The following is a 13443-nucleotide window of genomic DNA, read 5'->3' as shown; positions in this document are numbered from 1 at the left end:
TAAAAGCGTGTTTGATGGTGATATTAAAAAGCGTTTTCAACCTTTCTAATATCGAAAATTTTTTATCTTCAAATATTAAAAATGCACTTTAAATATTTTTAGTGAAAGTGTTTTTATGATAACCATTTATAGAGTGTTTTTTCAAAAAACACTATAAGTAATTTTTCAGAAATTTTTTTTTTTCAAAATCAATTTTTAAACTAAAAATGCTTTCTACAATCACTGTGAAACGGACTATAATTTCCGATGATTGTGGTTTCTATTTTAGGTATGACCCTGAGGGCATACAATTTGAAGTAAATTCTTGTATTATATCAAACAAAACCCTTTCCCAAACCATGCAACAACTTCCTCCATATAAATAAGGATATCTATACAATTTTCTTTGACTGTGATCTTTTTATTAACATTGTACAGATACATCAAAGACAAGATGAACCGATATCAAATCAGCTTTACCAAGCTTCAGCCATACTAGCTTGAGCTCCAGCTTCGGCAAAGGCAGTGAACCTTGGCAAGAGAAGCCATGTAATCATCAGACCTGAAAGGGATGGTGAATTTAGGTTCATACTGCTGCCGCAGATGCAGTTCCATTACTAGGAAATTGTAAGGGAGAAAAGCTGGAGTTCATACCTTTGTCCATAAGGAGACTGACATGCTGCAAGTAGATGAAGTTTGGCAGAACCCGGATCATTCTGCAGAAGAGAAACATCAGCCAGTAGTTTTCCCAGTACTCAATACCAAATGAAAATGGAAATTAAGTTTACAGATTTAAAACCCGAAACTAGCATGGAAAATTGAGCCTAACAGTGATCTTAGCCTCTTGAAGAAAATGAACTTGTCTGACAAAATGTATGCAAAATGAACGACAAATTCCCCAACAAATAAATGGACACAAATGAGAAGGCATTTGATTTTAGCTTGGATGGAAATGAGGTGCTGCTATGCATCGGTTGGCTCTTTCTTCAGTTTTGGGTTCTGGTGCTAAACCAACAAAAGGCTTGAATAATTAAGCAATTAGGGACCCGCTAAACCTATGGCAGATAAAAATATGTAGGGCTTTGAGGGTGAGATCTTGATGTTTGAATACATGACTTAACTAAAAGAATTCCATTTTTTCCCTGAGAAACTGAACATTCTACAAATCAAGTTTGTGAATTCAAATTTAGGCAACCAAGCAGAATCTCATACCTCTTGACATAAAATGTTAATTTTGTTTTTCTCAACCCTCACTCCAGATTTAATAGCTGTAGCTAATCCCTAGCTTTCTTATACGGTAAAAGATTAAGAACAAACCTGGGATTCATAATAAAGCCCGGCATACAAAGAAGCATAGAAATACTCTCCCGCCTGGTTGCCAGAAAATTGAGCAACAAGCTATGCAGAAAAACCACTTGCTTTTGTTAGATGAAGTTCTTGGAAATAAACCAAAACACAAAACATAACCTTGAGCAAGATATTGGTGTTCATGAAATGGTAAAGGGAGTAGAAAAATTTATTAGAAGCCTAAACAGATGAAATTAATTTCTAGTTCCAACAAACTATACAGCTAAATTCAAATAATTCTAAACTCAAAAGCATCAATCCTCACCTTTTCTGGATCACCGCCATCTTTAAACATGTTATAAGCTTCCCTCATGACTGGTCGTGGATCTCTACCAACCTGCATTCAGTGTGTTTTTTTTTTTTTTCAAACAATAAAAAATGGAAGTAAAAATGCTCCTCTTACAACAATAGCAGAGATATGAAGTCACCCTTACAAGTAATCTTTGCATGGAATGCCCTATTAACTTAGCATTCACCTAGTCAAAATTTGGCATATAGCCATGACTCATGTATCGGAATTTTCCCAAAAACTTGTTCTAATCAAGATAGACAGGCAAGTCGATGCATACAATTCTTTTAATTCAAAGTTTCAACTCATTCAAAATCGAACATACTTAAGCTAGCTCAAAGATATCCCTTTTCTGCCCATAAAAGATTCAAAATCAATGTTAAGACAACAACTTGCCTCAAGAAATCGTCTCCTTGCTTCATCAGCTCCATATAATTGTGCTTCGCACAAGAAGCACCATATGGACTCCTCCGTATCATTTGGATTCTGTGCAACATCTAACCGGAACTGCTCTGCCCCCTCCTCAAACCTTAAAAAACCACAGAAACCCACTTCAATCTTTACCTTATATTAACACTAAAATTATATATATATATATATATAGAAATCAGAACTCAGTAATACATTGATACCTATCAAGATAGTAAAGCGATAGCCCCCTCTGCCAAAGATCTGATTACAACCATTACAAAATCTACATGATTATGTCAAGAAGAAAACACTATCCATTTCACAACCATATTAAGATCCCCAAAATGAAAAGGTGATAGAAATTTAAATTTGAATAAGCAATTGCACATTCAACAATCAACATGTCCATAATGAAAAATTCAGTCACCTACATGCCTTCTGCCGAGGATCCAACTCAATGGCTTTATCGAATTCCACTAATGATCCCGAAACATCACCCTTTAGTACAAAAACACAATGCAAGTTACACAACTATAAGAATTAGCATGGTGAGTAAACTATAGAACTTGTATGCAATAAGAAGCAGATTCACCAACTTTTAACACAAAACACAAAGGGTAACTACCAAAACAAGTATGGTGAGTAAGTTATAGAACTCAAATGCAACAGCAAGAGCCAAAATTCACCATCCCTTGACAAAAAAAGCACAAAATATAGCCATGAAAACAAGTATAGTGAGCAAACTATAAAGCTTATTTTTATGCAACAGAAAGCAGAAAAATACACCACCCTTTACCACAAAAATCAATACAGAACTATGAAATCAAGCGTGAGAGTAAATCATAAGGTCTATAGGTAATAGAAAAGAAGTGAAATTCACAACCCTCTAACACAAAAACATAACACATAGCCATGAAGAATAGTGAGAAATCTGTAGACCTCATATGGAGCAGAAAGTGTTAAGCTGCCAATCAACCAACGAGCTTCAGATACAGCCAACAAGATAAACAATCAATACCCAAAAATTCTGACGGATTCAAACCCAAAAATTCCCAAAATTAAACAACCAATTATCGAAAGAAACTTGAGCTATTAGATAATCGAGCCACAATGTATTTTAAGATAGCTACCACTGAAAGAAGCGAAATTCACCTGTCTGAAGAGCAGCATTCCACGCCGTATCGCCATGGCGGATTCACGGTAAGAGTCACCGCCGGTCAATGCGTTCCATATGCCGGAAACTGAAGGGAGGAAGAGTCTTCTGGAGAGTGAGTGAAATGGGGTTTGATGACTGTGAATTCTAGAAGCAGTGGTGGTGAAGAAGGGTGAGGAACTGAGGGGTTTGATTACTGAAAATGAGAGTGAAGACGAAGAAGAAGAGTTGGAGAAGGAGGAGGCTATGGAAATGGTGAGCTTGGAGCTCTGGCTTATAGCTACAGCCATGGATGTTATGGAATAGGGAAGATTGAAATGATGCCGTTTCAAGAATGGGAATAGAGGACTGAGATTATATCAGGTTTGATTAGTGGGCTTCAGAGATGGTGTGGAACGAGGAGACAAGTGGGCCTGGCGACCAGTGCCCACCCATTAAGGCACGCCCATGGCCCGGCTCACGGCCCGTCCGCTACGCTGATACCAATTGTATGACCCCTCTTATCTCATTATTTGTTATACAAACTTTCACAATTTTTTTCCAGTTTATGAAATTATTGTAATTTTTTTTATAGTTTTTTAGGGTTAATTTTGTTCAAAAAGCTTTTAAAGGCCACAATTACCTCGAGCAAACATATTAACGATGAGGAAAACCTTTTTGTTATGCTGCTAATAATTGTACTTGCTTTACTAAAAAGAGTTTAATATGAAATTTAAAAGCCTTATTTAAATCAATTTTTGAGAAACCAAATATATTTTTTTAAGCTCAGTAAGTGTTTTTATGCTTGTTTGGTTAGTATTTTTCAAAGAATTTAACATAGAAGCAAAAAAAAATGTTGTTTATTATAAAAGCTTTATTTTAATTTATGCAATAAGTTATTTTATATTTAATAAAACTTTTTATAATATTAATATCGTCTTTCAAAAATGTGATTTTGTTCCGATTTTAACTATTACTTAAAGTAAAAAATAAGAGATTATTCTAAGTGAGTGTTCGTAAAAGTTCCAATTTAGCCTAAACAAAAAATTCATTTACATTTAATAAAACTTCTATAATACTAATATCACTTTTTGAAAATCGTGACTTTCATTTCACCTTTCAATAAAAGTTTTAAAACAAAGTAAAATAGAAAAAAAAATTTAGAAAACAAGTAGGAATTATTTTTATCGATTTTTAAAAATAAAAATAAAATATGAATCCGTTTGATTATATTTTTCAAACGGATCCCATTTTGTTTGAAAGAAATTTCTAATTTAAAAAAAATAATTTTATAATATTTTACGATATAAAAGGTTCATTGAGAATTTAAAACGTTCTTCACATATGTTTATTTTTTAATATGTTTTAAAAATAATTATTTTTTAAAACATTTTTGTAGTAAATATTAGAACTTTTTTGTTTTAAAAAATAAATGAATAAGCATCAATTTTAATGGTATATAAGAAAAAAAATATTTATATTATTTGCTATTGTTAATAGCATTAATGATATATGTGACAAAAAAATGTCTATGTTATTTACTATTAAAAGAAATATTAGTAATTGATTAATTGATGGTGGATGCTAACTTGCTATATTTTAAAATTCAAATGGATGATAATTTGTAAGATTTTAAAATTCAACGGGAAGACCTCTGCATCGAACCGGTTTACATGGGCTTGGACCGGGTTTGCCCCGTAAACCAGGCCCGAATGGGAAATCCAGAAAGAAGGGTGAAAAACCCTAACCCCAATTGCCCCAACTCCGCTTCTTCTTTCACTTCCACCTGCCATACCATCTCTCCGGTCACAGGTAAATCTCTGTTCGAAAATTTTGATTTAGAAAAGGAAAAAATGTTGTGCTGTTTGGAGAGGAATTCTTTTGATTTTGTTGGAATATTTTCTTGAGAAATTAATCCTCTCTCTTTCTGTGGTCTGCGGAGTAAAGCCAAAGATGAGTCGGGTAAGCGCAGCGGGAGCGAAGGGGAAGAAGAAGGGAGCGACCTTCACAATAGACTGTGGGAAGCCGGTAGAGGATAAGATCATGGACATTGCTTCCCTGGAGAAGTTTCTACAGGAGAGGATCAAGGTAGGCGGCAAAGCCGGTGCTCTCGGTGACTCCGTCACCGTCACTCGTGAGAAAAGCAAGATTATGGTCACCTCTGAGAACAACTTCTCTAAGAGGTAAATCGTATTTTTAGTTGTAATTTGTTTATTTAGTTTCTTTCCTCCGTGGATTTGACTAGATATGGATCTATGATTTGATTTCTTGGTTTTTTCTAGTTAATGAATATGAATTAGGCAAAATATGAAAACTATTATTTGATTTGGTTGAATTTGTGAGAATTGTTATTGTATGTTTGTGTAAAGGGAAGAAATATTGGATGAAGCTCAATGTTGGGGATTATTGATGTTCGGAACTAATGGTATTTGATATTTAAGGGAAGACAAATGTTAATTTTTTTTTATACCAAGGAAATACGGTGGAAAGGAGGAAGAAATTGAAATTCTAAATTTTAGATTGTCAGTATTTGGGACTTAGGAAGACAGGAATCATACCGTGAATCATACCGATGCTCGGCTTAGTTTGGGTGAGTATTCCATGTTCTGGAAGACAGAGAAGAACGAAAATTGAAATACAATGTAAAAACTTTAGGGCTGTTAGGATCATTTTTTGAAAACAGTTCGAATAAAATTCTATATGGAAACTTAATAAAAAATAGTTTTCTTGTCTTCTTCTCCATGAAGCTGTATATACAATGTAGAAGTTGCCAAATTGTTCTCCATATTTTCAATTGTTGCTCAAGACAACATACAAAAAAGTAATTGAAAACAGCTCTAATATGTTCTTATAAACAACCTGTCATCAAAACAAATTCTCAAAAACAAATTGTTTTCTATCGGAAGTTTGCAAAACTTGTTTCAAGTACGGTTTCCAAACAGGACTTTAATTTCCTTTTACAGTCTTATATGAAACCAAATGGATGGGAAGTGACTCTAACATTCCTGTGGATTGTGGAAGCTAAGATTATTAGTTGAAATTTAGAGAGATTATGATCACCTAGTATATGGAAATATATTTCTTGAATTGGTGATGGGTTTTTAATTTTTATTGTCACTTTAATGTTGGAATTTTGTATGGAACTTGAATTAAGCATGTGGAACTTGAAAAATCTATATCCTTGTGTTCTAGAGATTGAAAAATGCTTAGAGGTTGACTAAAACATCAATAGTTGTAAGCCAGATTTTTGGCACGTGGGTTTGGTTTTGGGTAAAATTTGACAATATATTTAGACTTCTACAAGTTACTCAAAGACATTATGTGCTGTTTAGCATCTTAGTTAACTAATTTTTTGGTCTCTATAAATGGTGGGGAAGAAAAATAAAAATGCCAGTCAAGCTTGTATCATGCTAGACATCATTGAATTCAAACCCCTTCAAGTTGTTAGTAACTTAGTATAGATGATTCAAAGTTTTCTTCCTGACACGTCCATTTAGTTTCCCAAGTTGTGGAGGATCCAAGTGGTGTGGTGTGCTTTGTTGGGTTGGTCGAGAGGGAAGGTGACTAATTCTTCAAATGCTTGCAATTGATTACCTATGTGTTAGGCTTGTTCTCATTTATTTTCCCCTTTTCTTCCTTTTATAAGCTTATTTGAGTCATTTTTGGGTTAAGCTAAATGTAAAGGATGTTGGTTTCACTAGAATTAGCAGGGTTGAGAATAACGTAGCTTTTGCACTTGGCATAGCACTTAAAGTCAAGTTGCTACAACTCCCTGAATCTGTTTCAGTTTCATAGTTGATCAATTGCGTCTTTGTATTTATGGTTCAGGTATTTGAAGTATTTGACAAAAAAATACTTGAAGAAACACAATGTCCGTGACTGGCTTCGCGTAATTGCATCCAACAAGGACCGAAATGTTTATGAGCTTAGGTACTTCAACATTGCAGAGAATGAGGGTGAGGAGGAGGATTAAAAATGTGGATTTGCATTATCTATACACACCTCCTTTCATTTGCTTCCTCGAATGTCTACTATTGCATGTTTGATTCTTCTTTTGTTGGATTTTTATGCAGTTTAGCAATTTTGTTTACCAAATTAGAGATTTTAAATTGATCTTCTTGTTGATTTGGGTAGACTCAAGACTCTTCTCCATTTCACAAATAGTTTGTTGTCATTTTGCTGTCCAAAAGTTGGTGTATGTGTTTTTTATGACAGTTAAGGTTCTGAATTATGCTTTATGTGCTGCCCAATTCTCTTGAATGTGATGTCCATCCACAAGGGATGTTATAAATTGTGGACCGGCTTAATGCTCTAAAAGAAAGATTAAATGCTAATGTTTTATTTTGTTATAATCAAAATTACTTTTGAAAAACCTTGAGTCAACAATTATGTACATTAAGCCTCATGTAATTTATTAGTTAAAATAATCTTATATCATTTATCCAATCAAAATAGAATTAAGGAGAAAATAGGTTCAAAATCTCGATATTTGATAATTAATTTTATATTTGATTAGAATATGAATCATACAAAACTGCATATAAATAAATAATCATTTTATAAAAAATATAATAAAATATGAAATATTAAATAAAAAATAAAAAGTGATAAAATTAAAAACATCAAAAAATAAAATAAAAATTTAAAAATATATATAAAATAAAAGTTCTCTCTTATTCTCCAAAACCCCACACATACTCTTGCAAAATCACCTTCCCTTTCAGTCACCCTCACTCTTTTTCTGACTTATTCTATTCCTTCCACTCTAAACCACAAATTTTTTTTTAAATAAGATCCTCCTTGTTGGATTTGCTACTTATTCTATGCCTTCCGGTTGAGTACAAGGCTATTCCATTTATTAAATTAAAATATGCTACTTGTGTATTGAGAGCTACTCTCGAACATTCAATTGAGTTCAATTAGTGCCTAATGTCACGGACTTAGTCGTTCACTAAGCTCGTGCGGCACTTAGGCAAGTTAAGACGCTTGATCTTGCTAAGTCAGCCTTGATCCCCAATGCTTAGCTTGCTCGGCTAAGACACTCGCGACTCGAAAGCTTAAGAGCTTAGTAGGCAACTCCTTAAAGAATGGAAGCTTTATTATCTCAAGAAAGCCTTTACAAGTGCTTGGATGCTCACTTGCTTGGTGTCTTGGCCAAATGAGGCCCTCACCTATTTATAGGCATCAATGGAACTCTCTAGAACCTTGGAGGGTTCCTTACAATTCATGAATATTCTAGAATGTCCTACACTATTCTAGAATATTCAAGAAACTTCTAGAATGTCCTACACTATTCTAGAATATTCAAGAGACTTCTAGAATGTCCTACACTATTCTAGAATATTCAAGAGACTTCTAGATTTCTCTAGAAAGCTTTGGACCCTTCTCATGCCTTCTACCATAGTGTAGAGTTGTGTGGACTTCTCTAGGCATTTCTAGAACCTTCCACACTCTTCCCACTAGTGGCTAAGTGTGGATGTCTCCAAGGGTCTCTAGAAGCTTCTCACCTCCTATATAAGCCATGGGGAGGGCCATTTGAAGCATCTTGTGACACTAAGGTCTATTGAGATTGAGAAGGCCTTTTTAGAGCCTAATATATCTAATTTCTTACCTTTAAATTTTAACAATAAAGTCTCAAAATATATATTCCTTTGTAATTCAAGAAGACTTAGCTTTAAAGATCAATTTTTGACTTAAATACTCATTTAATCGTATTTCGACCTAATTTACATAACATCTTAACATTAAAATGTCTCGATATCTCAACTTGATTAAATTCATTCCTTAAACACATATATTCCTAATTAGAAAACAAGTGTTTTTCAATTTCAATAATTCATTAGTTCAATTTATTTTGTGCTCGTATATCATATCAGATTTTATAAAAGGGTAAACCCATTAAAAAGGACAAAATCATCATAAAATTACAAATCTATAAAATTACAAATCTAACTTTTTTTATCATTTAAGATTCTCTTTTATTTTATTTTTCATTAAAAGTAAATAAAGTAAATGGTAATTCCAAAACAATAATAAAAAGTAAAAACCAATTTTCTATGAAATACATTTGCCTCAAAAATATATCTTAAAATACACAAACATTTAACTAAAGGAAAAAGTAAGAGAAGTGTCGTTTAGATATATTTTTTTTGTTTTTTATTTTTAAAATTAAAAGGTGATGATATCTCCTATATAAAATATAGAAATTCTTTAAAACTTACACTAAAAAAATAATGAATTTTAAAAACTATTTAAAACTTTGAGATATTAAAAATATTTAGTAACTCAAATTTTTTAAAAATTAAAAGTAATTTTTAAAGTTATAATAAAGTTCATATTTTTAAAATTTTAAAAATAGAAAAAAAATTCAAAACAGATTATTAAATTCTCAATCAAAAGTAAGTAGTATAAAAGCCTAGCTTGGAACTTCGGCAAGGCCTAGGCCTATAACCAGGACTAAGCTTGGAATTAAATTCTCAAATCAGTCGAGCCCTAAGCTCGCTAAGCCAAACTTTCCAAGCTAAGATGGATAGTTTAGTTGACTTAGTTTTATTACACATTATTAAAATAATAAATTCCAGTATTTTACTTGTCCAACAAATGAATTAATATTTAGTATATCTAGTTAAAGGTTTTCAATAATATAAAAAACAATTAAATTTTTTAAAATTTTGGATCTTGTTCCCTCCTATTTGTGTGAAAATTCTTACAAGCGTTTTTGGCATGAATTTGCAATACAAATATAACATTTTCTCCAATTTGAATATCAGCATTTTTCTCCTATTGAAAATTGAAGTGTAATTTTTGTCTTCAAAACAAACAATAGTTGAATAATTGAGATATTGGAGGAGGTTAATTAATATTGAAATTAAGAATTAAGATAGCTAAATAGTTAAAGTATTTAAATATAGTATTTGAAGAAATTTGCTAAATAATTGAAGTATTTGAAGGTTTGGTATTATTTTGAAATACATCAAAGAGCCTCTTAAATGCTCACTTACCATTTTCCGAATTGTCTTGTATTTTTTTTTTAAAGTTTAAAGAGGTTTTGGAGGGTAGAATAAAATTTTTTATTTATTTTATATTTGATTTGAAGATTGTTATTATTAACCTATTTAATTAATTATCAAAATTAATTAATTAATTAATTTTGTATTTGTGAGAAGATCATTCTTGACTTGTGTAGGATTATTTCTTGAATTAAAAATTATAATTAATTAATGATCAAAATCAATTTAATTGAAATATCAATGAATCTTTTTTTTTTTTTTAAATTTCAAAATGATAATTAATTTATTTAATTATCAAAATTAATTAATTAATTTTATATATGATTGGAATATCAATTGTACGATCCTTTTAATTAAAAATGACAAATAATTTATTTATTTATAAAAATTAATTAATAATATCATATCTAATTGGAATATCGTTTCTAATTTGTGTATACATGTATTACTTCATCAACATGTAACAATCAATCATCAAAATGACATATTTTGCTTTGTTATACAAGGTTATTTTACACATTCAAAAATGAAATATTAAATTAACATTTTGCTAGAACGAAGATCCACCATTTGAAGAATGAAAGTATAATGCTTTTATCAAATAATTATAACATTTGGTAATTGAATTTCCAATATTATTATTTAGTCTCCATGGAAAAAGAGGAAAATGCAAATATGTTTTATCCATGATAAAACTAACTTAATTACATATACAATCAAGCTACATATCTTTGTAACTTGTTTTCTTATGTTTGTGGGTAGAACTTATCATAGATGATGAGAGTGAGGGTGGCAAATCTTTCCACATCCTTGAAAGAAACTTACAAATAAAAAGTTTGTATTTTACCATGTATAGAAAACTTCTAATTTAATAAACTAATTCCTAATATGATGTTGAAACTATGAAGATTCTTTGATTAGAAGGATAGTTGAAAACTCAGATTTTGAAAATTTAATCCTTCATTATTTTTTAGTCTATTTTGATAAAAATGCTTTCATTTTTTTTATTATAAAAATAGCTATTTTAAAAAAAAATTATATGCATATACTTCAAATAAAAAATGACATTTAGGTTCAAAATAAATTATTTTTCAAGTAAAAATATGAGAAGGGTTATATTTACAAATATAATGATTATTTACATCCCTTTTAACCAATTAATTCAAAATATAAATGAATGATATAAACATGATACTGTAAATGAATGATTGTTCCTAACCATAAATAAATTATGATTTAAGTTTTTATTTTTATTTTATTATATATATATATAAGTCATGATTTTGAAATGTATGAGCATTAGTTTAATATGAGAGTTTTTCTCTTACATTTTGTGATGATTTTGTAATATAAATTTCAACAAGTTACTATGTGTAACTTTTTCAATTTCATTGAAAGTGTAGTTTTAAGATATCATATTAGTGATTATATTATATTTTGTTTAAAAGTTTAATAACTTAGATATTGAGAAATGGGGGGGAAGTTTTTGATAACGAGATATTGAAGGAAAATTAAGTCCATCTAATTAAAAATTACATTTGTAAATAAATCTAAATTTAATTGTAAATTTTTGAATTAGTAATTTCTTGATGAAAGGGATTAAAGAAGAGAAATTGATTCCGATTAATAGTTATAATAAATTTCATAAAATTATAGTGCTTGAAACTCTATTGAGATATTTAATTGTTCTACAAAGAAAAAGTAGTTAAATGTATTAAAAAATTATTGTAGACCCCTTTTGAAGTGAGGGGGGCTTGGGGAGAATTTTTTTTTCTCATTTTCATTACATTTGTTGAAGTGAGGGGGGACCTCCCCATGCACGAGACCAGCCGCATAGGCAACTGACCAAGGGCATGGCTGCCGATGAAGGTGGTTGGAGGGAGTCATGCTGGCTGATGGGTGGAATAAGAGAGTGGGTTTTCAGAGATATCGGTAGGAGGTTTTGGTCACAGGGGAGGTTGAGAGCTTCAGGGGGTTTTTCCAGGAAGCCAAACACCCGGAGAGAGGGCAAAGAGCTTTGGGAAGGAGAAAGGAGAGGTATGAATACCATGGGTCCTTGGATTTACTTTATCTATATATAGTCTCATTTATTTTTTTTCTCAATAGTTTATGTGGACTGCTTGATTATATGCTCAGTTTCATGGATCATGTTTGAGTTATGGTTTATTTGTTAATATCTCCTTCACTTCTTTGGGTTGCTTTGAGAGCAATGCGGGTCTGTTCTAACTTTACCATGCATTCATGGCTGCCCATCATTCCCACTCCTGTCTCATGCCAACTACCCAAGCCATTCCACTTCATCACCTTTCCACCCCCCATGCTTGCCACCTTCCTTTCTTCCAATACCCTTTAAACATACTCCTTCCGCCACCCATTTAACCCCATTGCAAACATGGCCACCTCATACCCATTTCTCTTACTCCTCATAATCCCATTCAACACTTCCCAACTCACCCCGTTTCCCCGCCATCTCTCAATATTCCTTAACCCATTTATCTCATTACCCCCTCCGCCATGTTGTTGGTTTTCTTAAAGCCAGTAACAAACTTGAAATGCAAACAAACACAGAGGATTTTTGGCGATGCTCAACACTCGCATCATTTTTTGGTTTTCTTATTATATAATCAAATACAAAATCATAATTGCACTATTAACATTACAACCCACGTTTTCTAAAAATAAAACTAACCACATAAACTTTACTTAAATAACTGCTACCCTAATTTTAGCCACACACTGGACTAAAAACTGACAGCCTAATTACGGACTCAAACAAAAACCAAGTTTGCTAAAATTAAACAAATCAACTACTGGACACGACCCTCTAACAACAAGATTAACTCATCAATCTCCTCCTTAAGCTTGTTGTTCTCTACTGATGATCCGCACACCAATCCTTTCTCTCATCTCCAAGAACTTCATCCTTGCTAGCGACTTTGTCAGAATATCAGCATGCTGATCTTCTGTGCAAACATGTTGAATTTCAATCATTCCTGATTCAACACAATCTCTAATGTAGTGGAATCGGGTATCGATGTGTTTGCTCCTCTCATGGTGAACTGAATTCTTGCTCAATGCAATTGCAGACTGATTATCGATCTTTAGAACCACTTTCTTAACCTCGGTCTTTAACAAATCTGCCAACAGTCATCCCAGCCACACTCCTTGACACGCTGCTGCACAGGCAGCAATGTACTCCGCTTCACAAGAAGATAACGCAACCACTTTCTGTTTTTGTGAACACCAACTAATAGGATTTGACCCAAGGAAAAATA

The 13443-nt window shown here is 32.0% G+C and overlaps 2 protein-coding genes across 3 annotated transcripts; one reads left to right on the top strand and one right to left on the bottom strand.

Annotated features, from left to right (window-relative positions):
* Window positions 1-327: 327 nt before the first annotated feature.
* On the bottom strand, window positions 328-3549 carry LOC100240883 (uncharacterized). 2 transcript variants are annotated; one of them, XM_002279262.5, is made up of 8 exons: window positions 3179-3546; window positions 2458-2524; window positions 2248-2287; window positions 2012-2144; window positions 1592-1663; window positions 1297-1377; window positions 634-695; window positions 328-541 (listed from the first exon to the last, which is right to left on the bottom strand). In XM_002279262.5, the coding sequence occupies exons 1-8, from the start codon at window positions 3467-3469 to the stop codon at window positions 475-477; spliced, it is 813 nt and encodes a 270-aa protein (XP_002279298.1). In that variant the 5' UTR covers window positions 3470-3546; the 3' UTR covers window positions 328-474. The 2 variants fall into 2 exon arrangements, with proteins under 2 accessions (XP_002279298.1, XP_059598753.1); XM_059742770.1 differs by lacking the exon at window positions 1297-1377 and having other exon boundaries at window positions 3179-3549.
* A 1313-nt stretch (window positions 3550-4862) lies between these two features.
* Window positions 4863-7408, top strand: LOC100261409 (large ribosomal subunit protein eL22z). The gene is made up of 3 exons (XM_010661344.3): window positions 4863-4970; window positions 5106-5341; window positions 6987-7408. Exons 2-3 carry the CDS (start codon window positions 5112-5114, stop codon window positions 7129-7131), a joined length of 375 nt encoding a protein of 124 aa, XP_010659646.1. The 5' UTR covers window positions 4863-4970; window positions 5106-5111; the 3' UTR covers window positions 7132-7408.
* The last annotated feature ends 6035 nt before the right edge of the window (window positions 7409-13443 follow it).

Source organism: Vitis vinifera, chromosome 14 (genome assembly GCF_030704535.1).
Source record: "Vitis vinifera cultivar Pinot Noir 40024 chromosome 14, ASM3070453v1".
Lineage (NCBI taxonomy): Eukaryota > Viridiplantae > Streptophyta > Magnoliopsida > Vitales > Vitaceae > Vitis > Vitis vinifera.
The sequence above is the reverse complement of the archived record's forward strand: the minus strand, read 5'-3'. Positions and strand labels throughout refer to the sequence as shown.